Genomic DNA, 27,920 nt, shown 5'->3' with positions numbered 1-27,920 from the left:
TCCTTTTTATTCCTTTTAACTGTTATTATTTATTATTGTTGTTATTATTTATTTGTGGTATTTAATTAATAGGTAATTGTATAAGATAGGGAGGGATGATATAAAAATCGATCCCTTTAATATTTCGTGTACAATCTCTTTATCTTTCCATTTTAAATGTAATTAATATTTATTTTGTTTTGATTTATTTAGGATATATATTTGTCAGGAATTGGTAAAATGTGGAGGAAATTTTACCATCAAAATCGATCCTAGGACAATATTATTTTATGACTTTCCTGTTACTCATTGAATTATTATTATTTATTATTGTTATTAGTGTTCATTTTTAGCATTTAATAGTTATAATATATTTAGTTAAGGGCAATATTAAAATCGATCCCACGATCATGGCTCTTTATATTATCCCTCCCTTACCTTCTTTATTCCCCCCCCCCTCCTCCCACCGAATCCTTCCTTAACTATTATTGTGTTTCTTAACTTTACTCTTATTCCTCTATGATATTTAATTGTTATAAACAGATGAACATATGAGGAAAATATTTACAGTCTATTCGTTTTCTTTGGGTTTGACATGTAAAGGTAGAGTAACTAACCAATCAGAATCCAGTTATTAGAGAACTATCAAATTAGAACACGTTTTAATCCAAACACCCAATAGGAATTCAGTATTTTGATAAATTATATTTCTATTGGTTGATCGACTTTAGGAATGAGAACTTCATTTCATCGACTTTACATTTGTTATTATTTACGATGATAATATTTATAATAGTGTTATAATTAATTTGTTATATTTAAATGAATTGTAAATATGAACTGAATTTATGATATTTTTTGATATATAGGAAATATTTTAGTAAGTTGTGTATGAAAGTCGATGGTTGATCTGAGTGACGAATCAAAACAAACTTGTGGCGGCGACGGGAGGCGAGGATCGTCATTATCTGTCTTATTTTAGTCTAATTTCGTCCTCCACCACCACAAGATGACGACGGAATCATTACCCGTCAATAAAGTGGTGGTCCACCCGCTAGTACTGTTAAGTGTAGTGGATCATTTTACCAGAATGTCTAAAATAGGAAGCACCAAGCGTGTTGTCGGGGTCCTATTGGGGTCCTGGCGCTCTAAGGGAGTCCTCGACGTCTCTAACTCCTATGCAGGTTTGAATTCATTAATTTACACTAGATATTTATATAGGATCACCTGATTAATCTCCACCCTAAGTTATTTCACCTAATATGATCAACTAACCCAACCCAGACCAGGTTACGTCGGCTCCTCGGTATTAGTTAACAAGGGGGTCAGGTTAGTGAGATGTTAATGTTTTTGTTAATTTCTCCATGATTACAGCTCCTTTTCATTCATAACCTCCAGATAAAATAAACTTGAGGACCTACTATTATATTGAGTAACTTGGTATGTTTTAAGTAATTTCGTTTTTCATTTTCAGTTCCTTTTGATGAAGATGAGAAAGACAAGTCAGTTTGGTTCCTCGATCACGACTACTTGGAGAATAAATATAACATGTTTAAAAAGGTAAGGTGATTTATATATAGCAAAGTAACTATGTCATAATTTTTGTGCATATGGTGTTACTAGTTACTGTTCCTCACCTGATTTTGTTACGTTTCAATATATAACAGTTTTGTAGCCCAATCCTAAGCTTAGTTTAATATATATTGTGGTTATGTTGATTAGATTCATAGTAGAATATTTTCAGAGATTTTGGTCATGGGTAGATTTCATTGGATGACTTGAGGTAATAGATATACTCCCCAGACATAAGAATTTGTTCATCCTTTTATAAATTTATCTTTCTAACTCTAGTTTATATGATAAAGATTTTTTTTATTTTCGTGTTAATATCATAAACATTATTCTGACTTCTCTCTCTATAGGTAAATGCCCGTGAAAAAATCGTAGGGTGGTACCACACAGGACCAAAACTGTGCCAGAATGATATTGCCATTAATGACTTGGTAAAGCGACACTGTGGTAACTCGGTCCTGGTGATTATTGATGCCCATGCTTCAAATATTGGACTCCCTACAGAAGCTTACTACAGTGTGGAAGAAGTCCATGATGTAAGTATTTCTGTATTGTTTCTGTAGCAAGTTGTATGATTGATGTATGAAGTATATTTTGGTATTTATCATATTCAAACACGTACAGTATCTTGCTTTATTTATTCTTTAACAATTACTTTCCAGGACGGTACACCCACGACAAAGACGTTTGAACACGTGGCAAGTGAAATTGGTGCCGAGGAAGCTGAAGAGGTCGGCGTAGAACATTTATTGAGGGACATAAAGGTAAGAGAGCCATGCTTAGGTACTGGCTGGTCAGGTCAAGTTTGTAGTGATGACTCTTGTTTACTATGTGGAAGTGTGCAGCCTTTGTTAATACACTTTGTCTTGATAAGTTATTGAAGTTAAATATTTAGATGTTTTTTTTTCTCCTCGTGCAACACTTTGTACACATGTATTGTTTCAGGACACTGTGGTAGGGTCCCTGGGGCAGCGGATCACCACGCAACTCTTGGGTCTACGAGGTTTACACAAACAGCTCAGCGAAGTGGCCAACTACCTCCAACAAGTTGTGGATGGCACTTTACCAGTTAACCATACCATAGTCTATCATCTCCAGGTAAGAAGTCATTTATTTCGTGTGCTCGTTAAACCCGTGTATTGCCAGAAGACTATTTCATTGCTCTAAGAGGTGGGCTCGTGTGTTTCTTGGTCGAGTTATTGTGGGTGGAGTCAATATGTCTAAGTGGTTTAGATTATGGCCTCTAATGAAAAATATATAAGTAATACATCCATACAAATTGTTCTGTGAATGTGACCTGTTCATGCCTCTTAAGCCTTGTAAACCACTTGACCTCCAGGTGCTCCTTGTCATCACCCATCTTCTTTTGCCCTTTATCACTGTTCTCGTCATCATTCCAGCCAAACATCCTTGATTGTGGCCCAGTATCTCGCTACACTCCTCCTCTCACTGTTGATGGCTTTTTCCAGAACAAACCCCTTCCTTTCTCTGCACATTTTAAACAAGTTATGCACAAGCCATCTGTTACTATACATTTATGTCCCTAACAAGCTTCCTATCTGGTAACCTAATGAGAAAGTGTCAATCTGAGTTTTTGTTTCACCTGACTCATAGTTATCGGCCATCTCACCCTCTTACAGTAATGTGTTGCATAAACCATCCTCATATTTATTATTTTTTCTTTAATATTTCTTGTTCTGCATAATTAAGATAACTATACGTACTAATAACTGATGTAAGGGTTATTTAAAAAGGTTCAGTAAAGGGATGCAATAGCCACCTGGTTTATGGTAACTTATTAATTTCTTCACCAAGGACATGTTCAACCTGCTGCCAGATGTGACAAACCCAGCACTAATAAAGTCACTCTACGTCAAGACAAATGACCAGATGTTGGTAGTGTACTTGGCATCCCTTATCCGTTCAGTCATCGCCCTCCACAACCTCATCAACAACAAGTTGGCCAACACAGATGCTGAGAAAAAGGAGGGAAAAGATAAAGACAAGGATAAGGACAAGGACAAGAAGGATGGAGATAAGGAGAAAAAAGATGATTCTAAAGATGATAAGAAGAGTGACGACAAGAAGTAGTAGTGGGGATACAAGGTTTGTTAAATATTTATTTGTGGAACTCTTTATAATGCTAATGTGTGTCACGTAATGGTATCTAACTGGACTGAACAAAAGTAGGTCTTTACCAGTATAATAAATGTGGATATTTCATAATGAATTGTCAGCCTAAATCCTTCGGGGATGTGGAATCGTGTGAAGACCTGTATTGACGCACTACAGAGCCCTTGTACAGGTCACGCCTTCCTTTAACACAGGAAGTAGACCAAGATAAAATGGCGAATTGTACGAGAAACTAAACTTTTCGTTGACTGATGTACTGTTCAAATCAATTACACAATTTGAAAACCTATAATTCTGGCTGTTTAGTGGGAGGTTAAAGCCTGGTGGAAAAGACACGACACAACTGAAGTTTGTCTTTTAGTATTGAATGAAGTGTACTTCTCAGTGTTATGTTTGGTGCACCATCTCACAAAACATGTTTAAAGAAAATCTATTTATAATTACTGTGTTAAACATGTATATACAGTACTGTTGTTAGATAATAGTGAGTGATGCCTCCAGTATGAAAAGTCTTTGTCCATCATGTATCACTGAAGAGGAAATAATTAACCAGAATTTTTGCCTTTGTTTAGTTAAGGAAAATGTGACGTATACCAAGGAGGATTTAGTTGGGAGATGGATGCCAGAAAGGAATTTTTTAATACAATATTTTTCTTGTCTTTAGGGAAACTTGGGGTCTCAGTTCCATTTGGGTAGGGTGGGGTGGGGTGGGTTCTGTACTAATATATTAAATAATACAAATTTCATATGAAAATTTAATGCTTTTATTACCCATATGTCCTCTTATTAATTCATTCTATTAACATACAAGTTATAAAATGTACTAAGAAACTAAATATAAGTAATTTAAAAGTTGGAACAAAAAAATTCTAGTAACTGAATTGTTGAAAATTAAATCCTCATAATCAGGGTCTGAGTATGTGTACACTCGCTCCAAAGGGCATCTTTATGTAGGAGTCCAATGAATGACAAATAGAGCACAGCGTTGTGTCATGTCTCACAAAATCATAAAGATGGATCCTTTTTTGGAGCCAGTGTGCCATAACTTCCACACCAGCTTACATCTTTTTTACACGAGGGATACAACCCTACATACAGGAATGGCAAACACCAAAATTAATGTTAGGTAGAACACAGACTATTCCACACCTGCTCTTAAGATACAGCCATTATGTAACCTACCAATAGATACAGGTAACAGCATTTTACCATCAAATCAGAAAGAACTTAAACTTACCCAAAAGTAATCAAACAACACACGGTTAATGAGTGTTATGGTTGGCCAAATGTTAAAACAGCACCATTGTAGTTCAGGAAGGTTATAAGGCCCAGCATTACACACATCAAAATCATACTATACTGTGGAAGTAATAATTCATGTAAGTATATAACATTTATTTTCATTCAAATGTACACAATAGACTTGAGTAGGCAGTAATATGCTGGTAAGTTATTAAAACATCCTACAGTACATAGCTGAACTAAAGTGTTGGTGTCTCTAATAGTCTAGACCCTGTTGCCTTTATGTAGTTGTAATTATTTCATCTGAATAACTTTGTTTCAGGCTCTACAGTGTTTACTAAAATGAGACCTTTCACTCGGGAAACAACAGCAGCAATGCCAACTGTTCACCTATGAAAGGTCTCAAACCAGCATAATATTTGTCAAGTTCCTACAGAAGATTGAGCTTTATTTTTCTACCTAAACAATTCATTATCAATATTTATATATATATTGTATTTCTAAATATAATCTGTTAATAAGATAACCTATACATTAACAATTCAAGTAACAAGTTACAGTAATTTGGTATATTAGAAATGAATTCAGAAATATATTTCTCGTCTCTAGTAATCAGACCGTTGATGTGAAGACAAAGTGAACGACAACAAATCCCAGGTCAGAGTAAAGACAAGACAAGACCTTGAATATATTACAAGGAAGATAACATAAACCACCTCCTTAACATTCTAGTCCCACTATGTCATATGTGCCTTAATGATATACAGTCTTGTACTTCACAGCCAAGGACTTAACTTACAATCATTAATACTTGGTATCTTATGTTAAAGTACTGTAACCTGACAGCAAAGATGATTAGGAACCGAGTCTTGGCATCCATGTTTAGAATAAAGTACAGTATGTTAAAAAATACCACTGTGAAAAATACGTCACAACATAATGCTGTACAGGTCTTTTATAAGGCAGGATATAAAGGAACAACACACTGATATCAATATGGTACCTGGTATGTGCTTTAAATCCCAAACTTGAAAGTACCTGTATATACTGAAGCTGTATTTGTGGTGTCGTAGAAGGTTATAACTTTGGTGGTGACAATAACTCTTCAGCATCCCATCTCCCAGTTGTATGCAGGATCAGACACTGAAATGTTAAGAAAAACATCAATTGAATTTTATATGGGTTAACTGTGAATTTTCATAAACCAAATCCACATAAACTGAGGCTTGTCTGTACAAGTATAAAATGTCTTTACTTGTACTCCTATGGACAATTAATGTAAAACTCAGTCCTAACAAATTCAATTCAGTGACAATATTTGTACCCAAAATTTGTTTAATCATACATAGAGAAATGACTTTAATTTCTCTTTACCTTTAGAATGTAAGACCACACTGATCCATCCACTGGAGGGAACCACTTGAGCTGCCTGAAGGACTGTACTCAGCACCAACATAATCACTGTAACCTGTATATAAACAAACAAAAACAAGTTTCATGTAATATAACAAAAGGAGGTCCAGAGTACAGTATAGTTCAGTCTCTCAACACCAGGGTGATATACATAACACCCACTACTATTTCCTCTCAATACTATTCTGCCAAGTGACCACCTTACAAGATCATCCACCAGAACAGCTTTGTACCTGTATTTCTGGATAAATAAAATGTTTCAATATCAAAGAGGTCTAATGTGCCACTCACCCGCCTCACGTAAGCTCTTGAAGATGAACGCATAGTCCAGTTCTCCGGGGCAGGAAGGTTCGTGACGGTGAGGAGCCTGGGCTATCTGGACGTGACCTGTGGAACGCATCACTTGTTTTATATGTTCGTATTTACCAAGTTGCCATATTGTCTCTTGTGTCAAGTCCATAATGTATTAGTGTACCTTCCAATACGTGCCTTGTTTTACATATCTCCTGGATAAAAATGTTAAAGAGATAGCAGGCCTGAGTACAAGCTGGTAGGGGAAGAACTCTCTCCTGAACATCCAGAAAAAGATCGATATATTCTACCCGGAATATTGATCATCGTGCCACCACAGCTGACACCAACCTACTGTACTGTACCACTGTCTGGCTCTACACCAACTCTGAGGCTGTGTGTGTGTCTTCTCCAGGTGTGCAGTGTGAATGTGGAGAGAGAAAAACAGTGATAAGGAAAGCAGCTTACCCCTCACTTATTACATACAGTAGTTCTGCCACCATAGACAACTAAAACTAATTTAACCTTACACTCATCAAGCCTGTCCAGATAGATTTACTTTTGCATTACCATTAAAACTAACCTGTAAGAGGGATAAGTTTCTTGATGTTGTTGGTCACGTTGCCACAGATCATCTGGAGGTGGAAGACGTCAAGCTGAAGTCGTAGATAAGGAGACTCGATCTTCTCTATCAAGGACACGGCTAAAAAGTTCCAAGAATGTAACTGAAATGAAAATCTTTGAAACAATAGAGAAATGTCAACAGATATCAATCACAGAAATTCTGTACAGTATTCATGCCAGCAATTACTTCATGCTATAACCTAATATAAGGTGAAATTAATACTGTACACAGTATTTAATAGACCAGTAACAAAATGGCTGCCCACTGCTTAAATTTAAGTGTTAAAATAATTGACAAACACTCATGGAAATAATAAAATATGACTCGTATTTCTGACACTACAGGCCTCCCTCCAACAGACACTGCTTAGAATGTGATCTAAAGTTGCTGTCCTGGTGAAGAGTCCTTAAAACACCTTAGTCTCAGTGTGGACATGGAGGGGTACACTAAGGTTGACTTCACACTAACAGCATATCAGACTCATACTTGCCAGGCCTTTTCATGAGTTTGATATATAATACTGTACTGTATTCTAAATTATGTGGGAAATATAAAACAAATGTTAAAAAGAAATACAACTTTGCACATAGAAATCCACAGTGTAATAAATTTCATATGAATGATAGAATGGGACTAGAGCCAATGAGTTTGTAAGCAGTGTATATATATATAGTGTCCAGTTCCCTATACTGTACAACAAAAGTGACAACAATGAACTAAAAGACAAAAGAGCATTAGAAGCATCCCAGTTCATAGTTCTAGGGTGGCTGTTTTCATATACTATACCTGTGTCATAGTTGTTGAGAAAGTAGCCAGGGATAGACACTGGATTGATGGGTTCTATAAGGCCAACAATGTCCTCCTTGGCAAGGCGACTGACAGCATGACGTAGGTTGCTTTCAAGTGTTGTAACATGCGCCTTCTCATTGTGATCGGCACTCTGATGTCCTGACATAATGTGGAGCCTGGAGACCAAATTTCATGGTTTTTGAAATATGTTATGGATTATATCTTCAATATATATCTAGTTCCAAAAGGACAAACCAAAATGATATCGCAAAAACCTTATTTGAAAGCAATGAATAAAATCGTATAGTATTAACCAAATGCCAAAAGTAGCAACCCACTATTGAAGAGGATAAGGATAATACTCAACATCCACAAATGCAAATCTTTATGTTAATTTGTCAATCTCATTAAAATCATCAAATATATCCAGAGCTAAACCGAAGGAAGACTCACTTGTGGCAACCGAGAGCTTTTGCAAATGATATGGATCGCTCGAGACTCTCCCTGAACCTTGTCTCCTGGCCTGGCACAGCTGCAAACCCCAGCTCACCGGCCTGCAGATCACCTGTAAAATTATTTGCCTCCATTACGAAGAATTTCAGCCAAAGCTTTACTAAAAAAAAAAATTAATGAATGTACAACTGTCACTACACTATGTACTATAACTTAATCTATGTTCAGAACTGCAATGTAATAAGAGGTGACCAACCAGGATCAGAGTTGATGAGGACTTGCTCTAGCCCTTCTTCCTTAAGTACCGCCGCCACGTCTTTTTCCGGCACCGAGTAAGGGAAGGCACACTCAACTGCCAGGAACCCCGCCTCTCTGGCAGCCTTGTACCGGGCCAACAGTCCACCAGCCTCACCAAACATAAATGATAAGTTGGCCGCTACTTTCATCGTCTTTGCTAAAAAACAAAAAACAAAAAATTATTAAACTAAATGTCAATTATTCTGTGAAAAACAAAAATATGTAAAACAAACTCCAATTCTCAAAAATGGTACAAGTATAACAGCCCCTTATGCTAAGTACTGTATCACCTCATTTAAAACTTTATACTGTAATATAAAGAGTGAAATAAACTACAGGATCAGTGATATAGTCAAGACCAAAAATGAGACCACTAGTAAATTTTAGCCTCTCTTAATCACCTAACCTAACCAACCTACCTAACCTAGATAACGTTAGAAGGATGAAGATGAGGTGAGGTAGATTAACAATATTTATCTGATTATAAACAACTATTCTTTCCCACCTGTCATCACTGGCAACTAAACTACAACTGTAATGGTGACTTACTATTAACACCTGAAGTCAGTAACAGTAACACCTCAGTAACGTAGGGCAATAGTAACCTAAGTAACGGTACAGCAGAGCAAGGGATCCACTACAGTATGTCTGATATAATACTATGACCACCCTGTAGGTGATAAGGAACTGATGAGCACAGGTATCAAGGTTCTGTTGGGCCAGGTGTCGTCAGCAAGCAGGTAATTAGTTCATTAATTCTACCCAGTACAGTGCCCAGTTCCCATTGTTTATAGGTCTTACAACAGGAACAAGAGATCAAAATAGCAGTCATACAGAACTACACCTGTACCTCGGTCCTTGTAGCCGGGTCTCCTGCTGTGACGTCATTCCTCGACATAATGTAAACACAGCAACTTGTGGTGTGGTGACGTCACTAACAACAACAACAGTGCCAAACTCTTCCTCAGTTTTAGGGTGTTTATCACAAATTAAAAATATGGCTGATATAATTTTCCATTCCTTTCCGATAGATGAAGAACTGAGAAGATGGATTCACTTGTGTAAGAGGTAAGACTTTATAAATGTTGAAAATGACCAAATATACAGATTGTTTTTTTTGCCCAGTGACTCGTTAAGAGAACGTGACAAACTGCTTGAGCTACCACTACCAAGATGACTTGTAAGGATTAACAATGGATCAATAACTTCAATACAATTGTCATGTTTAAAATGAAAGTCTATGTTGGTTAATACTTGTCTTTAAGCCATTCCTCCTTAAGTGTTTCCGACTACCCTAAGCTGTCACATGGTACTTTGGTTGACCATTTCGCAGACTATAAACGTTAAATTATAATATTACTTAAGCTATGTTATTACCAAGGTCTAGAGAATACATGTACCTTGGCTAGTACAGTATACATCATAAGCAGGGCATTAAAGTAGCTATAGGGTGGATTTCAGCATTAATTCGTTATTTATTGATTGATAAGTGATCCTCTAAGCATATGCATAGCTTGAATATTTAGTAATGTATGAGTTGTTGTTTGTTAATTTTTTTCCAACAGATGTTTTTATTATAGTATTTTAAGTGGTGGCATTTACTCGAACCTAATAGAACCTGACCCTAACCAACCAACAGATCCTACTTAATATTACCTAACTTTCTACCGGGGACTGGAGGTTATGTAGCCTGGATGTTAAGTTAGGTTGAAAAGTCACATATCCTGATGTTAGAGTTGTGAGGGTTTCTTAGGTAAAATAGATTCCTCTACCATTTAATTGAGATGTTCTTGGGAAAAGGAAGATGATGTTTATTAACCTGTTCACCTCACCTAAAGTATTACTGGGTTGCTTTTAAAGCTTTTCATCAATAGTTAGTTTAGGTTGGACCTGAAGAACCAACCTAATGACTCAATGTCAGGGTACATGACCTCCTTCCTAACATATCATCCCAGCTGTGTAACATAGTGTGAGCTGAAACTCAAAACCACTACCAACAATATAGTCTTGGCTTTGAAGTAGCTAATCTCACACCTCACCTTTGTAGTATTTACTTCAATGCTAGCAAATTGAATGACTTACACTGCCCTCTATTTGCCTCAGCTTATGTCATGCTATCACCCAATTCACCCCTGTTCCGTTGATAAATTCCTACAATAATTTCCGGAAATGCGTCGTCTGCACGTTAAACTAAAATAACCCATCTTTAATATAGAATGCACTGTACCAATACATTTATCTGGCGTATAAATAAAACCACTTATACCTGGCGTATAAATTAAACCACTTACACCTGGCGTATAAATTAAATCACTTTTAATAAATCCGAAATGAAACCGACCGTAAATATGAAGAGCAGAGGGCGAGAGTGTCGACCGTCAATGTCTGTGTCTTGAGTGCAAATGATCACAGCCATCGAGAAACACCTTGTCATAACAACTCTAAATGACCTGTTGACCAAACATACCTGCCAACATTACTGATATAATCAATTATATCATAAAAAATTCTTCATTTTCAGTAACAGCACATTTATTTTTATTTAAGAATAATACAATACTTTTTAAAATAATACTTTTCACTAAAAAAAATCTGGGCAGCAGTGCGGTAATTAACATAGTGGATTGTTCCCGCTGATTAGTATGAATATTTTAATCGTATTATCTGTTGTAGTTACTTGAAGGCCTAAGTTAATACAGCCTCTACCCGACTCGTTCATCAGGGGCACATTAACTGTGGCTAATATTATTATATTCTGGCCGACCTTTTCTACTGATATATATTAACAGTACTGTATAGTAACGATACAGTGCATGGTACATTTATGCTTTATATTAACAGTACATGGACCGGTATAAGTATACAGTTTCATGTTCTGTACTGTGCTTAACCAGGCTAATAAGGACCCAACATTATAGAAGGACAATGCCTAGTTATTCAGGGAAATTAAGAACCATGCCTCAGTCACACTATCCATGCACCAGTCATGGCCTGCGTGGATTTTGTTTGGAGGCCAACAATTGGCTTCTGAAAAGGCCAATATAGTTTTAAGAAGCCTAACCCGGCAACTCTGGCTGGCCCTCGAGTAGAGATGTTGTGAAGTTGAGAAAAGTTCACTGATTTAAGGACGTTTGTCAAGAAAAAAGACGTACAAGGACTTTATTTACACTTCTTAACTATTTTCCACAAATAAACAAAACTATTACTGTATATTACACACAAAGATTATAACTATATTTAAAATTGAAAATGTATCACTACAGAAAACAAGTCTCTTTCTAGGGGTGACTCACTAGTTTCACACATGCTTTATAAACGACGGAGCATAATATGAATAAGTATGGGTGTTAATATATTATCAATGTAATTGTGCCAATGATAACACTATTACACGGTTCCAGAAAATATAAGCATATTTAATAATAAAAAATATTATGAAAAGTACTATTAAAAGCGGTGATACACATAATATTGCTTTATTAATAAGTACATAAGTACATAATTGTGCCTAAACTGTTAAGTTCTGCTGAAGAAAACTCCAGCATTGGATGACACCAGCGCAGCGCCCACAATGTGCTGTGATGGCGGTGTTGAGCGAGTGAGATATTGTGGACTTGTTTACTAGTCAATACAGTGGTGTTGTTTGCCGCCCTCACAACACAGTTTCTGCTGCGACTCAATACCAGCGTACTGCCAGGCGCCTCCACACACCTCAAAGTAGCCGTACACCTGTGAACCAACACAGTGTTAACACAACACTAATACTGAAGGGAACCTAGACTTAAGGCCCCCAGGGGCAGCCTAGTAATAAGAGAAGCTTGGCCCTCAGGGGCAGCCTAGTAATAAGAGAAGCTTGGCCCTCAGGGGCAGCCTAGTAATAAGAGAAGCTTGGCCCTCAGGGGCAGCCTAGTCTTAAGCCAGGCCCTCAGGGGATAACTGGTTCACGGGAAGGAATTTAAGCCGTTCATGGTAGCAGAGATGTCAGTTCTGCCAGACAAGTTGCCTGTAGAAACACCCAGGACCTATTATAGTACAGTACATGTTCCTCCACTGCACCACCAACCTGTCCTGGTCATCTCACTACCAAGCGGTACACAATATGATGTAATTTATTAACAAACTTAACACAAGCTTAAAGTATTTCCAAGAAGTTTTAGTAAGAGAAACAAAAGGAAATTCTAATATTAGGTACAGTATACAGAAGGGTAAATGTTTACTTTGTGGTTGTAGAGAAAGAACGTGAAGTGGTCTGCTAATTCGCTGCATATATCCTGGCCAATAGTCAAGCCGCTGTCCATCAACTTCCACAGGTTGCCGTTGTCACTAAGTGTGTCCAACTGTAAGAGACAATATGAGGCTATAATGGTGTTCTCCCGGTTTGATCTGTCCCTGAGCGTCTAGTCCGCTAGTGGCTCCCACAATGGTGTCTTGACCCAGCAGTAGCCAACCATGTTTTGTTTTAGCCTACTAGGAACTAGCCAGTGTAGTTTCTTGGCCTATTGGGAGCTATCTGGGACTCCGGGAAGAGAAAGGCTCCGTCCTCTGTAACGAGTCCTACTGATCTTTTCAACGTTAAAACATATTAGACTTTATTTTTTCTAGTGACAATAACATGAAAAAATAGCATTGAAACATCTAACTACCCAAAGAGTAGCCATCTTATGCATTGGTGTCAAGAGAACAGGCAAAATATTTACATTATCAGCGCAGGTAGTCTTACACTGAAGGGCTCCATTGGCATCACAAGAATCAATGGGGATTTCAGGTTCCTCATACACCATAATTTCAGAGTATTCATACGTGACGAAAGCAGCACAGCGACACCATGGTTCCGTCTGGCCGCTGGAGAAAATAATGTCAAGTTACAACACCAGGACTACCTCTGAGTTTTGGGGTAATGATGTTATTCCAGGACATGTGTGAGGGTAAGACGACCAGCTGGGGAAGACCTACCTGACGGCGGCGATGGTAGCGAGCATCAACAACACAACCTTCATGGTGGAGTCTCCTAAACTGACTGGGACGATGACTCTTACTTGGTTTCTTTTATACCAACACAGAGCTCTGAATATCTAACTGTCCATCCTTTTATGTAATAGCTTTTGTTGTTACGTAAAAACTGAGAAATTCTCATCATCCGACACACACACGTTATCTCAGTTTAGGAGACTCCACCATGAAGTTTGTGTTGTTGCTCGTTACCATCGCCGCCGTCAGGTACTGTACACTGACAAAAAGTAAAAAGATAGTATACCAGAGGGTCAAACTAGACACCAGCTCATTGTTTACTTCCACGTGTAAACAGTTAACCCCGATGGTGAAAGAGACTCATCTCGGTGGGTGTGTTGGGTGATAGTGATTACAACACCTTATCACCGACAGCCTAATATTCCTCCCATGGTGTAAGTATTAGTATAATCCACAACACAACCTTGGAGTCGAGAGAACCAGAAAACTTTCACCTCAAATATCCCAAACAAACAACCCAAACTTCCAGATTCTTTCCCTGGCAGAAGAGAAGGTCAATGGAAAAGTTTGTCACGTATCCAAACAGCAAAATTTACCCTCTAACCACACCTAACTTAACATAGACCGTGCGGGTATACAATATAGATAAATAAATAGATAGATAAATAAACAGATAGATGATGTAAGTCATATTGTGTGTTTGGGGGGGGGGGGGGCTGGCTGCATGTTATCTCAATATTCGCAGGCTCATAACGTTCCCATATCACTCGTGCGTACAAACAAAGACCTCCACTCTCGATATTAAATTTTGGTCAGCATTCCAGTGACAAAAGCCTTTCACATTGACCCAGCATTATACTTAAGCAGTGTTGGTATATAAACAATGCATAGAGAGCGATCTCGTATGCAAACAGTATACATAGACAGTGCAGGTATAAAAAACAATGGTAAATAATAAGCTGGTTCAATGAAAGATATCCCCAAATAGTTAATATCCAACGGGGTCTTAAACATACTGACAGACATAAATAATATACATCCATACATAAAAAGACACGTATGTAGTGAAGATAAGTAGATAAATTTATAGGTAATGATTTAATGTGAAGCTGGATGATGGACCGTACCCACTACTCGACCAATATGGTGAGAGAGAACAGGTGTGTGCGTGTGTCTTTCATATCCTAACCACCTCAAGGCCCCCACACCTGCCATCTTTATGTAAGTTTGGGGTCCATTACAAACCTTTCACCACACTTCACATATATTCCCCGTACTGTAAGAATGATAGAGTTAAGTGATTATTAATATAAGTACCAAACTTAACCAACACTGGCGGTTGTTCTAGTACCTTCAGAAACCCGTATTGTACAGTTCTCCTCAACAGTGTAACAGAGAACAGACAATTGTAAATAGAAATAACAATCAACTGAAAGACTTTAGATATGAATATAATTTCTAGGTTCAATTTCTACACAATGAACCCCAATCATAGTGCTCTAAGCTATGATTATTTCTCTAATATTGTTTTATACTTATCATATACATTTATAAGTATACATACATACATACATACATACTAGACACAAGAGGTCATGGCACAAGAGGTCAAAGGTTGTTATAATAAAAGAATCTTCACGTTGCTTTGTTTTATTGTTGGCAAGTGTCATTTTCTTTTCTTTTTTTTTAACAGTTTGACATTATTCCTGTTGGTGCCCTCAGGTGGGGGGGGGGGGGGGGGTGACGGGGCCAGGCTCTCGGGCTAGGTCCAGTCTGGTCCCGTTGGCTCAAGTCTCAGTCCAGTCATACAGTCAGGTCAATGTTACGATGGTCAGGTTTTATAAGATCAGTCAGTGGGTCATTTGAAACTAAGTCAGTCAGTCAGAGACGTCATGAAGAGCCAAGTCAGATTAGGTCATGTAAAGTCAGGTCAGATTAAATAAAGTTAGGTCATACCGGAATAGTGAGTCAATTCAATTAACATCCTCACATTAGATCATCTACTTAAGGGTATAATGTGATTAAACTCTATTATTTATAAATAAATAAGGATAAGATTTAACATAAGAGTCGTTTTAAATGTTCAAAGATGGTAAGATGATTTTGGGATCCTGTGTGTGTGTGTACAGGAGACGCTAACAGTGTGTCTATGGAACTAAAACTCACTATTGGTATGTCATCTGTACGCTATTTATTCTCCAGAAGACAATGTTAAAAAAATTACCTGTTGTTTTGGGGAAGTTATGTTCAGATATATACCCCGACCCAGGTGATTTTTTTTTTAAGTTATAGTTCAATGTCTCCTGTGCATAGACAACACACAGACAGACTCCAAAAACCGTATGAAATCAGAACATTTTCTTGGCACTGAGATTACACTGACTACATGATACTTTGGCACAGTTATTGGCCCTTCGTTCCCATCTGTCTCATGTTGTTTACTTGACGCATTTCTGATACTTTGTCTAAAGTAATAATGAAGGAAATACTACTTTTATTCGTAAAATAAAGAGTCTTCCTACTATTAATCTATTTTGACACAGTATTTTGGCACATAGAGCAAGGGTCCATGGTGGAGTTGGCAGAGGGGGGAGGGAGAGAGCCAGGTTGGTGAATTATCGACCCAGTGTCACGAGGAAGGAAGCTTATTATTTTGGTGGGAAAGTGAACCATTTTATCGGGTAAGTGGGCCATTTTGATTGGGAAAGTGAGCATTTTAGCCGAGTGAACCATTTTGGCGTGAAAGTGAGCTTTTTGCGGGAAGGTGAACAATTTTGAGGAAAGTTGAACCATTTTAGCAGAAAGTGAACCGCTTTGGTGTGAATGTGAACATCTTTTTAGCGGGAAGTGAACTATTTCAGCAGATAGTGAGTTGCTTTGGTGGAAAAGTGAACCATTTAAGGCGGGAAAGTGAGATCTTTTATAGTGAAAGTGACTCATGTGCTTTTCAGTGACCTTTTACGTAAAGCAAGTGAGCTACTAGTTTAATTATTACATAAGGGAAGTGATATTGGTGAAAAATCTGACAGGTGATATTCTGGCTACAAGTGAAAGTGATATTTAGCCCAAGGAAACCCCAAGCAAGGGATAGTGAGCAGGTCGTGACAGCCTCTACTGGATGCACTCGGAGAAGAATTTTTTAAGCGATGTCAACAAAACCCACATCGCTTGAGACATTCCCTAGGTTACGTTACAAGAAGAGAGAACATTGATACAGGATCACCAGCGCTACGAGGAAGGGGGGAAGGAAGATTTGACTGCCAATTCCACAAAGGAAACTGTAGAATTATCACTGTAGTTACTGTAGCAGTGGTAATGGTCTTCTCGTCAATTGCAAAGTTGTTGTGGTGTTAGTCCGCTGTTGTAGTCGTCAGGAGTCTGTTGTTGTAGTCTTGGATGTTGTTGAATTAATTGTTGTAGTCCTCGACACTGTTGTAGTCATAGGGGACTTGTTGTAGTTACGTAGGACTTGTAGTTCTGGTTGTTGTAGTCATGTAATACCGAGGACTTGCAGTTGCTGTTGTTGTCATGTGGACTTGGGTGGTGGTGTTGTAGTGGTGGTTGTAGTCATGGGGGCTTGAAATTGTCATGAGGGACTTGTAGTTGTCATGTGGGACTAGTTGTCATGGGGACTTGTAGTTGTCATGGGGGCTTGTAGTTGTCATGGGGGTTGTAGTTGTAATGGGGGACTTGTAGTTGTCATGAGGGACTTGTAGTTGTCATGGGCTTGTAATTGTCATGGGGACTTGTAGTTGTAATGGGGGACTTGTAGTTGTCATGAGGGACTTGTAGTTGTCATGGGGGACGAGTAGTTGTCATGGGGGACTTGTAGGTGTCATGGGGGACGTGTGGTTGTCATGGGGGACTTGGTTGTCATGGGGACTGGTTGTCATGGGGGACGTGTAGTTGTCATGGGGGACTTGTAGTTGTCATGGGGGACTTGTGGTTGTCATGGGGGACGTGTAGTTGTCATGGGGACGTGTAGTTGTCATGGGGGACTTATGTTTGTCATGGGGACTTGTGGTTGTCATGGGGACGTGTTGTCATGGGGACTGTAGTTGTCATGAGGGACTTTGTCATGGGGAAGTTGTCATGGGGGACGTGTGGTTGTCATGGGGGACTGTAGTTGTCATGGGGGACTTGTAGTTGTCATGGGGACTCATGGGGACTTGTAGTTGTCATGGGGGACTTGTAGTTGTCATGGGGGTTGTCGTCACTGGGGGAACAGTTGTCGTCACTGGGGAACAGTTGTCGTCACTGGGGAACAGTTGTCGTCACTGGGGAACAGTTGTCGTCACTGGGGGAACACTGTTGTCGTCACTGGGGAACAGTTGTCGTCCAGTTGTCGTCGTTGGGGAACAGTTGTCGTCACTGGGGAACAGTTGTCGTCGTTGGGGAACAGTTGTCGTCGTTGGGGAACAGTTGTCGTCACTGGGGAACAGTTGTCGTCACTGGGGAACAGTTGTCGTCGTTGGGGAACAGTTGTCGTCACTGGGGGAACAGTTGTCGTCACTGGGGAACAGTTGTCGTCGTTGGGGGAACAGTTGTCGTCGTTGGGGGAACAGTTGTCGTCACTGGGGAACAGTTGTCGTCGTTGGGGAACAGTTGTCGTCGTTGGGGAACAGTTGTCGTCACTGGGGAACAGTTGTCATTGTCGTCACTGGGGAACAGTTGTCGTCACTGGGGAACAGTTGTCGTCGTTGGGGAACAGTTGTCGTCGTTGGTACTGGGGAACAGTTGTCGAACAGTTGTCGTCACTGGGGAACAGTTGTCGTCAGTTGTCGTCGTTGGGGGAACAGTTGTCGTCGTTGGGGAACAGTTGTCGTCACTGGGAACAGTTGTCGTCACTGGGGAACAGTTGTCGTCGTTGGGGAACAGTTGTCGTCACTGGGGGAACAGTTGTCGTCACTGGGGAAACAGTTGTCGTCGTTGGGGAACAGTTGTCGTCACTGGGGAACAGTTGTCGTCACTGGGGAACAGTTGTCGTCGTTGGGGAACAGTTAACAGTTGTCGTCACTGGGGAACAGTTGTCGTCACTGGGGGAACAGTTGTCGTCACTGGGGGGAAACAGTTGTCGTCACTGGGGAACAGTTGTCGTCAAAGTTGTCGTCACTGGGGAACAGTTGTCGTCACAGTTGTCGTCACTGGGGGAACAGTTGTCGTCACTGAACAGTTGTCGTCATTGTCGTCACTGGGGAACAGTTGTCGTCACTGTTGTCGTCACTGGGGGAACTGTTGTCGTCGCTGGGGGAACAGTTGTCGTCACTGGGGGAACAGTTGTCGTCACTGGGGAACAGTTGTCGTCACTGGGGGAACAGTTGTCGTCAAACAGTTGTCGTCACTGCAGTTGTCGTCACTGGGGAACGGTTGTCGTCACTGGGGAACAGTTGTCGTCACTGGGGGGAACAGTTGTCGTCACTGGGGAACAGTTGTCGTCACTGGGGAACAGTTGTCGTCACTGGGGGAACAGTTGTCGTCACTGGGGAACAGTTGTCGTCGTTGGGGAACAGTTGTCAACAGTTGTCGTCACTAACAGTTGCCGTCACTGGGGAACAGTTGTCGTCACTGGGGAACAGTTGAACAGTTGTCGTCACTGGGGAACAGTTGTCGTCGTTGGGGAACAGTTGTCGTCGTCAGTTGTCGTCAACAGTTGTCGTCTGGGGAACAGTTGTCGTCACTGGGGAACAGTTGTCGTCACTGGGGAGTTGTCGTCACTGGGGAACAGTTGTCGTCGTTGGGGGGTTGTCGTCACTGGGGAACAGTTGTCGTCAAACAGTTGTCGTCACTGGGGGAACAGTTGTCGTCACTGGGGAACCAGTTGTCGTCACTCAGTTGTCGTCACTGGGGAAGTTGTCGTCACTGGGGAACAGTTGTCGTCAGTTGTCGTCACTGGGGGAACAGTTGTCGTCACTGGGGAACAGTTGTCGTCACTGGGGAACAGTTGTCGTCACTGGGGTTGTCGTCACTGTTGTCGTCACTGGGGAACAGTTGTCGTCACTGGGGAACAGTTGTCGTCAACAGTTGTCGTCACTGGGGAACAGTTGTCGTCACTGGGGGGAACAGTTGTCGTCACTGGGTGGAACAGTTGTCGTCACTGGGGGGAACAGTTGTCGTCACTGGGTGGGTAGTTGTCGTCGTCATTGGAGATCTAATACTCCTGTCCTTCTTCTTCTTCTCCTTCGCCTTCTGCAGAGTCAAGGCCGACCTCTTCATAGTCCTTCTCCAGAGCTGCCAAGTCCTCACGAGCCTCAGAGAACTCACCCTCTTCCATACCCTCACCCACATACCTGCCGACACACACTCTTTACTCTCGGGGTCAGAGGTCACTACATACTATTGTTGGTGTGTGTGTGTGTGTGTGTGTGTGTGTGTGTACAGGAGATGTTAATAGTGTGTTCATGTGTCTGTATAGGAGATGTTAATTGTTATATTTTTTTTTTATTATGACAATTATGAGTCACTAATATAAGATTATTATCATTATTATTATTATTATTAATACCCCTTGCTAACACCCGGCCATGTTGTTAGTGTGGTCAAGGTATAAATGAGTATTATAGTAAGTTAATACTGAAGGGAGGGGTCTTACCAGTGGACGAAGGCTCGCTTGGCGTACATCAGATCAAACTTATGGTCGAGGCGGGCCCAAGCTTCAGCGATGGCGGTGGTGTTGGATAACATACACACGGCACGAGCTACCTTGGCCAAGTCTCCGCCTGGCACTACTGTTGGTGGCTGGTAGTTGATCCCCACCTGTCATGAACACAGTAATTAGTATCCACGTTATACTATTCCTCTATAATTATCTAAACTGTGCCGCTGTTCTTGCTGACGTTAGTTATTGTACTATGGGGGTTCTGAGGCAAAGTTTTCACACACAAAGTACAGTTTCTAAATATTTTGTCAAGTCAAGTAGAAGTCATGAGAATTTATGTTATTTTAGTTGAAATTTTGTCATCAGTAAAGTCAACAGAGGCAACGCTACCAGGAACACACAATGGTTAACTCATGAGATTCGTCCAACTGAATTACCGACAATATAAGTGTATAAGACAAAGGCAGGTAAGTCACTCACCTTGAACCCTGTGGGGCACCAGTCCACGAACTGGATGGTCCTCTTGGTTTTGATGGCGGCGATGGCAGCGTTCACGTCCTTGGGCACTACGTCGCCACGGAACAGCAGACAACACGCCATGTACTTCCCGTGGCGAGGATCACACTTGACCATCTGCCAGGTGAAGGTGACGCAGGACTATTAGATACACCTTCTGTATACCTGAGTAACATAACACACATTGTAAACATTCCTACACCGAGTACAGGTATGGTTGACTGAGAAATTATCTGGTTGAGAGGTAGAAGGGACACACCTGGTTGGCAGGCTCGAAGCATGCGTTAGTAATCTCGGCGACTGACAGCTGCTCGTGGTAAGCTTTCTCGGCGGAGATGACGGGGGCGTAGGTGACGAGAGGGAAGTGGATGCGTGGGTAGGGCACCAAGTTAGTCTGGAATTCTGTCAGGTCGACGTTCAGTGCCCCGTCGAACCTGAGGGAGGCGGTGATGGAAGAGACAATCTGGCCAATGAGGCGATTAAGGTTGGTGTAGGTTGGTCGTTCAATGTCTAGGTTCCTACGGCATATGTCATAGATGGCTTCGTTGTCTACCATGAAGGCGCAGTCAGAGTGTTCCAGAGTGGTGTGGGTTGTCAGGATAGAGTTGTAAGGTTCCACCACTGCTGTCGCCACCTGCAAAAAGGATCAGGATGTTCCACTTGCCTTGACGTGACACCTAAGTATGGCATCACGACTACCATAACATTACCATTACACCATAAATCAGTATTTGGTCAATTCTCACTTATTCTACCTGAAGGGCGTGGTAGATAGATAATTAATTCTACCTGAGGGGCGGGGTAGATGGCAAATTCCAGTTTGCTCTTCTTGCCATAGTCGACAGAGAGACGTTCCATCAGGAGGGAGGTGAAGCCTGATCCAGTGCCGCCGCCGAAGGAGTGGAAGATGAGGAAGCCCTGAAGACCTGTGGAGGAAGAACGCGATATTGAACACCTGCTGCTGATAGCTAGATAGGTGAAGGGATGGATGGATAGGTAGATACAGACATGCAGAACTACATACACACATAGATATATAGAAAAACAGACACAGAGAAAGACATACATACAGACACACATACATACACACACAAAGATCCACACACACACAAGACACAGAGACCTATCCCATACCTGTACACTGATCGGCCAACTTGCGGACCTTCTCAAGCACCACATCGACGATCTCCTTCCCGATGGTGTAGTGGCCGCGAGCATAGTTGTTGGCGGCGTCCTCCTTGCCCGTGATGAGCTGCTCAGGGTGGAAGAGTGCCCGATATGTGCCAGTCCTTACCTCATCTGCCGGTACATATAGGAGGGGATGTGAGTTTATGTTTGTGGTAGGGGAGGGAAGGGTAGGATGAGGTAGAGGAGGGTAGGTTAAGTTAGTATATCACCCTAGACTCTCAGCATAAGTCTCCCAGCGCCACTCACCGATAACGGAAGGTTCCAGGTCGACAAACACTGCCCTGGGAACGTGCTTGCCGGAGCCTGTCTCGCTGAAGAAGGTGTTGAAGGAGTCGTCGCCGCCGCCCACAGTCTTATCTGAGGGCATCTGACCATCTGGCTGGATACCATGTTCCAGGCAGTACAGCTCCCAGCAAGCATTGCCGATCTGCACGCCGGCCTGGCCCACATGTACGCTGATGCACTCTCGCTGAACAGACACAGATCTTCAATTAAACTCTAGATCAACTAATGCAAATAAATGATGTAAATAACAAATAAATACTATAAATACATTTAAAGATCAATATCATAGTCTTGTTGTTAAAGGTTTTATTATTATCTATACAGCGTCACAGTCTGTTGCTCTCAAGACCCACCATAAGCTGAGACACTTGATCCAACACCAAGAGGAGGAGAGGTTACCAGTGAGAAACATGACACTACCGGCGTCATGGTATGTCAGTCAGTGCCAGGGTATGTTAGTCAGTTCCATGGTGCGTCACTCAGTGCCTTGGTACCTTTGGTCAACTGGGATCAATAGGTGGAGTTCAGTCACTGTTGTAGACCATTAAAGTTCAGTAAAGTCAGCTGCTGCTATAGTGGACCAACCTGTGTTAACACGGGTCGCTGTTGTTTCAATAAGAGGTCACATGAGGCATTGTTACTAGTGTTATTATGTGTGGCAGTAATTGTAATAGCAGTAGTAGCGGTAATATTACACATGCAAACAAGACACGTAGACGCATACATAAACACACACATAAATACGTAAACACACATGCATAAACATTGACTCATACATACACAAACGCACATCAAACATACATACAAAAACACACTTCAGACACACATACACACACAAACACACACATATATATACAGACACAGTCACTCACTGCTCACGTTTTCCCTTTAAAGAGAGTTTAATGCTAAGTTAGAGTTAGGTGATGGGGAGGGGAGGGAGGGAGAGAAGGGAGGTGTGAGGGAGGGTAAGTGGAGGGAGGGGAGGTCAAGTGGGGAAGGGAAGAAGAGGGAGGGAGGTGTGAGGAGGCGGAGGTGTGAGGAGGGAGGCTCTTCTCTCACCATTGATTTTGCCATTATTCCTGACTCACACCCACTCTCTCTTACCCTCTCCTCTCTCTTTCTCTTTTCCTTTCCCAATTCTCCTTTTTTTACGCTCTTCCTCTCTTTTTTTTCTCTCTCTGTTCCTTTCCTCGTCTCTTTATTTCTGTCCATTTATATACAAGTATACCCTTATTCCCTTCTTTCTTTCTCTCTTTCTTTCTTTCCCTTTCTCTCTCTTTCGTTCTCCATGACTCTCTTTCCTTTATTCTTCACCTCACCTCTCTCTCTCTCTCTCTCTCTTCCTTCCTTCCTTCTCTGCCTTAAGAACTAGCTAGGGCTGTCTACACTTACCATAACCTGTCTACACTTACCATAACCTGTCTACACTTACAAGAAACTACTTACAGAGACCAGTCATGTGTGTGTGTGTGTGTGTGTGTGTGTGTGTACGTCTTCCTTATAACCAGACACAAGAATGGATAAAGGGATATTATTTTCTGGCTTGGTATATGGTGTGGGTGTGGGCGTGGTCTGTTGTGATGTGGGTGTGGTCTGGTGGTGTGGGTGTGGTCTATATTGTTGTGGGTGTTATGGGTCTTTGGGGTCTGTGTGGTGTGGTCTTTCTGTGGTGTGGGGGGTGTGTTTGTGTGGGTGTATTCTATATTGTTGTGGGTGGGGTGTGGTCTGGGGTGTGTGTGGGTGTGGGGTGTGTATATCTGGTGGTGTGGGTGTGGTCTTTGTTGTGGGTGTGGTTTTCTGTTATGGGTGTGGTCTGGTGGTGTGGGTGGTCTATATTGTTGTGAGTGTTCTTTTTTCTGGTGGGTGTGGTCTGGTGGTGTGGGGTGTGTGTCTATTGGTGGGTGTGGTCTTTTGGGTGGGGTGTGTGTGGTCTGTGTGGTGGTGGGGTGGTGTGTCTGATTGTGTGGTGTGCTGTTTGTGGTCTGTGGTGGCTGTTGTGGTGGTCTATTGTGTTGTGGGCGTGGTCTATTGTGTTGTGGACGTGGTCTGTTGTATATAGACCGTCCTAGCATACACACAACGTACATAGACCGCCCTGGCATACACACAACGTACATAGATCGTCCTGGCATACACACAATGTATATAGAACGCCTTGGCATACACACAACGTACATAGATCGTCCTGGCATACACACAACGTACATAGATCGTCCTGGCATACACACAACGTACATAGATCGTCCTGGCATACACACAATGTATATAGAACGCCTTGGCATACACACAACGTACATAGATCGTCCTGGCATACACACAACGTACATAGACCATTCAGGCATACAAACAATGAACACAGAATAAGTCGATTCAAACCAAATAAAACGACTCAAAGATTCATTCCCATTGGTCAGATCTATTACGTAAGTTCAAAAACAAACAGTTGAACAAATGAACGAGATTTCAAATTCATTATTCACTTTTATCACAATAACAATGAATAGTAAACACACTTATATTAAACGGAAATTTGAGAATAGAGGAAATTCGAGAAAACATCCCAAATTTAGAACAGGACTCACCATTTTGACTTGGGGGGGGTCGAAGCACCGGCGGTACGGATTGACAGGAGCGAGTGAGGGGTCTCCCGCACCAAGTCCACACACGATCTGATAACCTCGCCCCCTTCGCCCACCTCCTTTATATACCCCCAGCCAGCCCCTGTCACGTGACGTCCGACGCTGCTGCCATCCCCCTCCCCCCTCCTCCTCTCTATTACGTTTGGGAGGGGACTAGAGAGAGAGAGAGAGAAGTGAGAGTGGAATAATAACAAAGAGAGAGGGAGATAAAATGGAAATGAGAGAGAATAGTAGAGAGAGAGAGAGAGAATGGTAGAGATATAAGAGATGGGAGGGGCTGAGAGAGAGATGGGAGGGTCCGAGAGAGAGGAGGAGGAGAGAGGAAGAGAGTGAGAGAGAGAATGGTAGAAAGAAGAGAGAGATGGAGATAAGAGAATAGAGATAGAAAGAGAGAGGGGGGGGGAGGGGCATTGAGAGATCGAGAAATTGCACTATATTGAATTGTATTGTGGTCATAGTACTAAGTTATATTGTATTGTAACTATATCCTACTGTATTGCCCGAAATTATAGTTTTCTGTATTGTACCACTGTAAACTACTGTATTGTACCACTGTAAACTACTGTATTGTACTATAAAACAACTTACTGTATTGTACGCTACTGGAGAGAGAGAGAGAGAGAGAGAGAGAGAGAGAGAGAGAGAGAGAGAGAGAGAGAGAGAGAGAGAGAGAGAGAGAGGAGCTGATAAGGGTGTGTGTGGATCAACAATCACCGCATGTCACACCCCACCTTCAAGAAACTCTCTCGAAGCAAATGTCTTACTGAGCAGAAGACACATGTGCATACCTCCAGTGCACTCGACAAGAGGGACTGAGCAGGGTAATACATGTATCTTTACTGCACACTACAAAACACTGAGCACAAGGTGACACAGGTATCTCCACTGCACAAGATACTGAGCAGAAGCCAACAGCCACAAGCTACTGGTGTCAATCACAGGGAACAACTTACAGCATTGTTTCAGCAGTTTTTGACGATATCCGGGTACTGGTGGTCGACTGTGTGGGGCCAGACACGTGATGTCATTACAGAGGCTGGGTGTGGCACGGAGTTCTCCAGGCTAAAAACTTTACCAATCCCAACTAAAGTTTTACATCAACATCAGGGGTTAAAAGAGGCGGGAACAAACACGACTGGGGTTTGTGTGGCTCAGTTACGTGGCTGAAGACCTCTTACTTGAAGTGTGTGTGTTGATGCAGATGTGGCTGAGTGCATTGAAGACCACGAATCAATATGTCTTGTAGCACTGTCGACCTGAAGTAGGCTGTGGGAGGTAAAGACCAACAACTTTGACTTAATAAGAAGCTATGTGCAGAATTTTGCAAGTAAGGCAACCAAAAATAACTGTGACTTTAATCATCTTGGATATAATAGACCTAAACAAATACTACAGAACCCTTGACGAGGCATAAATTCCTTCACATGGACACAGCTGGCGACCCACCTCAAACCCAGAGACGATGTGGCGGGTCCTGATGAGCTAACAACAGCTCCTAACAGTGGAAATATGTTAAGGCTGCCTCATCATGTCCGTGGTTAATATCCTCAAAGGTGCCTAACTAACCACACTCTGAGGGTGACCACAACACACCTGCAGGGTCACTCAATGTCCTACTCCAATCTGCGGTTAATCTAAAGACATTGAAGAAATTAAATAAGGTGTTCACTTGATTCTTATGCCTGACAGGTAGCTTCAGCGGCGCCCTTTAAAAAAACTAAGCTGCCGTACAGTGGTCAGCTTTAAAACAAGCTGAGGAGGGATAACAGCTGTTGATGGTGAAAATCAATAATAAAAATTTCCATTCCGCTCCCTGACTCCCTATCCCTGAGTCATGGGATTATAATGTAAGGGAGGACGAAAAACACGCCGGTGCACTAATTTACGAGAGAGAGAGAGGCAGGCAGACAGAAAGAGAGAGAGAGAGAGAGAGTGTCTGGGAGATGCGGTGGTTGCTGTGACGACGCACCCGATCAATGACCCCCTCGGAAGGACCCCCACCCCTGATGCCGCCACTGCTGCTGTACCACCATCACCACTACTGCTGCACCGCCACCACAGTTGTATCACCACTACCACTGCTGTATAACCACCACCACAGCTGTATCACCATCACCACCACCACCACAGCTGTATCACCATCACCACAGCTGTATCACCACCACCACAGCTGTATCACCATCACCACAGCTGTATCACCACCACCACAGCATCACCACAGCTGTCACCACATACAGCTGTATCATCACCACCACAGCTGTATCACCACCACAGCTGTATCACCACCACCACAGCTGTATCACCACCACAGCTGTATCATCACCACCACAGCTGTATCACCACCACCACAGCTGCATCACCACAGCTGTATCACCACCACCACAGCGCATCACCACAGCTGTATCACCACCACAGCACCACCAGCTGCCACCACATCACCACCACAGCTGTATCACCACCACCACAGCTGTATCACCACCACCACAGCTGTATCACATCACCACAGCTGTACCACCACCACCACAGCTGTATATCACCACCACAGCTGTATCACCACCACCACAGCTGTATCACCACCACCACAGCTGTATCACCACCACCACAGCTGTATCACCACCACCACAGCTGTATCACCACCACCACAGCTGTATCACCACCACCACAGTTGTATCACCACCACAGCTGTATCACCACCACCACAGTTGTATCACCACCATTACATCACCACCACAGCTGTATCACCACCACACAGCCACCACCAGCTGTCACCACCACCACAGCTGTATCACCACCACGACAGTTGTATCACCACCACACACCACCACAGCTGTATCACCACCACCACCACCACCACAGCTGTATCACAGCTGTCACCACCACCACAGCTGTATCACCACACCACAGCTGTATCACCACCACCACCACAGCTGTATCA

At 41.9% G+C, this 27,920-nt stretch overlaps 4 protein-coding genes across 11 annotated transcripts; 1 reads left to right on the top strand and 3 right to left on the bottom strand.

Moving 5' to 3' along the window:
- The first annotated feature begins 892 nt into the window (after window positions 1-892).
- LOC121872833 (26S proteasome non-ATPase regulatory subunit 7-like) lies at window positions 893-6,609 on the top strand. Of its 2 annotated transcripts, XM_042375893.1 has the most exons (7): window positions 893-1,163; window positions 1,454-1,539; window positions 1,902-2,087; window positions 2,214-2,315; window positions 2,497-2,649; window positions 3,367-3,657; window positions 6,307-6,609. In XM_042375893.1, exons 1-6 carry the CDS (start codon window positions 989-991, stop codon window positions 3,640-3,642), a joined length of 978 nt encoding a protein of 325 aa, XP_042231827.1. In that variant the 5' UTR covers window positions 893-988; the 3' UTR covers window positions 3,643-3,657; window positions 6,307-6,609. The 2 variants fall into 2 exon arrangements, with proteins under 2 accessions (XP_042231827.1, XP_042231819.1); XM_042375885.1 differs by lacking the exon at window positions 6,307-6,609 and having other exon boundaries at window positions 3,367-4,010.
- LOC121872851 (putative hydroxypyruvate isomerase) lies at window positions 5,065-11,234 on the bottom strand. 7 transcript variants are annotated; one of them, XM_042375904.1, is made up of 8 exons: window positions 11,136-11,234; window positions 8,754-8,946; window positions 8,498-8,609; window positions 8,042-8,220; window positions 7,214-7,333; window positions 6,631-6,726; window positions 6,301-6,394; window positions 5,065-6,069 (listed from the first exon to the last, which is right to left on the bottom strand). In XM_042375904.1, exons 1-7 carry the CDS (start codon window positions 11,226-11,228, stop codon window positions 6,303-6,305), a joined length of 885 nt encoding a protein of 294 aa, XP_042231838.1. In that variant the 5' UTR covers window positions 11,229-11,234; the 3' UTR covers window positions 5,065-6,069; window positions 6,301-6,302. The 7 variants fall into 7 exon arrangements, 6 of the variants coding, with proteins under 6 accessions (XP_042231838.1, XP_042231855.1, XP_042231846.1 ...); XM_042375921.1 differs by having other exon boundaries at window positions 8,754-8,951; window positions 11,136-11,192; XM_042375912.1 differs by lacking the exon at window positions 11,136-11,234 and adding an exon at window positions 9,645-9,728.
- A 1,020-nt stretch (window positions 11,235-12,254) lies between these two features.
- LOC121872824 lies at window positions 12,255-13,858 on the bottom strand. Its single transcript, XM_042375875.1, has 4 exons — window positions 13,748-13,858; window positions 13,492-13,636; window positions 13,012-13,131; window positions 12,255-12,523 (listed from the first exon to the last, which is right to left on the bottom strand). The coding sequence occupies exons 1-4, from the start codon at window positions 13,789-13,791 to the stop codon at window positions 12,416-12,418; spliced, it is 417 nt and encodes a 138-aa protein (XP_042231809.1). The 5' UTR covers window positions 13,792-13,858; the 3' UTR covers window positions 12,255-12,415.
- Window positions 13,859-19,781: 5,923 nt separating this feature from the next.
- Window positions 19,782-25,045, bottom strand: LOC121872813 (tubulin alpha-1D chain). The gene is made up of 8 exons (XM_042375866.1): window positions 24,929-25,045; window positions 22,308-22,530; window positions 22,008-22,172; window positions 21,663-21,799; window positions 21,133-21,507; window positions 20,838-20,990; window positions 20,352-20,515; window positions 19,782-20,049 (listed from the first exon to the last, which is right to left on the bottom strand). The coding sequence occupies exons 1-8, from the start codon at window positions 24,929-24,931 to the stop codon at window positions 19,911-19,913; spliced, it is 1,359 nt and encodes a 452-aa protein (XP_042231800.1). The 5' UTR covers window positions 24,932-25,045; the 3' UTR covers window positions 19,782-19,910.
- Between the last annotated feature and the right edge of the window lie 2,875 nt (window positions 25,046-27,920).

The sequence above is a fragment of the Homarus americanus genome, unplaced genomic scaffold (assembly GCF_018991925.1).
Source record: "Homarus americanus isolate GMGI-L3 unplaced genomic scaffold, GMGI_Hamer_2.0 scaffold55640, whole genome shotgun sequence".
In the NCBI taxonomy this organism is placed as follows: Eukaryota; Metazoa; Arthropoda; class Malacostraca; order Decapoda; family Nephropidae; genus Homarus; species Homarus americanus.
This window is presented reverse-complemented; position numbering and strand designations above follow the sequence as displayed.

Coding starts and splice junctions, on each gene's coding strand:
- LOC121872851 (XM_042375904.1), bottom strand. CDS start 11,228: ATGACAAGGTGTTTCTCGATGGCTGTGATCATTTGCACTCAAGACACA. Junction 8,947..11,135: donor CTCTGCTCTTCATATTTACG/GTCGGTTTCATT, acceptor TTTTTAGCAAAG/ACGATGAAAGTAGCGGCCAA. Junction 6,395..6,630: donor CAAGAGCTTACGTGAGGCGG/GTGAGTGGCACA, acceptor GTTTATATACAG/GTTACAGTGATTATGTTGGT.
- LOC121872813 (XM_042375866.1), bottom strand. Junction 21,508..21,662: donor CCATCTACCCCGCCCCTCAG/GTAGAATTAATT, acceptor TCCTTTTTGCAG/GTGGCGACAGCAGTGGTGGA. Junction 20,991..21,132: donor GCTTCGAGCCTGCCAACCAG/GTGTGTCCCTTC, acceptor TTCACCTGGCAG/ATGGTCAAGTGTGATCCTCG.
- LOC121872833 (XM_042375893.1), top strand. CDS start 989: ATGACGACGGAATCATTACCCGTCAATAAAGTGGTGGTCCACCCGCTA. Junction 2,088..2,213: donor GTGTGGAAGAAGTCCATGAT/GTAAGTATTTCT, acceptor ATTACTTTCCAG/GACGGTACACCCACGACAAA. Junction 2,316..2,496: donor ATTTATTGAGGGACATAAAG/GTAAGAGAGCCA, acceptor GTATTGTTTCAG/GACACTGTGGTAGGGTCCCT.
- LOC121872824 (XM_042375875.1), bottom strand. CDS start 13,791: ATGAAGGTTGTGTTGTTGATGCTCGCTACCATCGCCGCCGTCAG. Junction 13,637..13,747: donor GCTACCATCGCCGCCGTCAG/GTAGGTCTTCCC, acceptor TATTTTCTCCAG/CGGCCAGACGGAACCATGGT. Junction 12,524..13,011: donor TCTTTCTCTACAACCACAAA/GTAAACATTTAC, acceptor GTTGGTTCACAG/GTGTACGGCTACTTTGAGGT.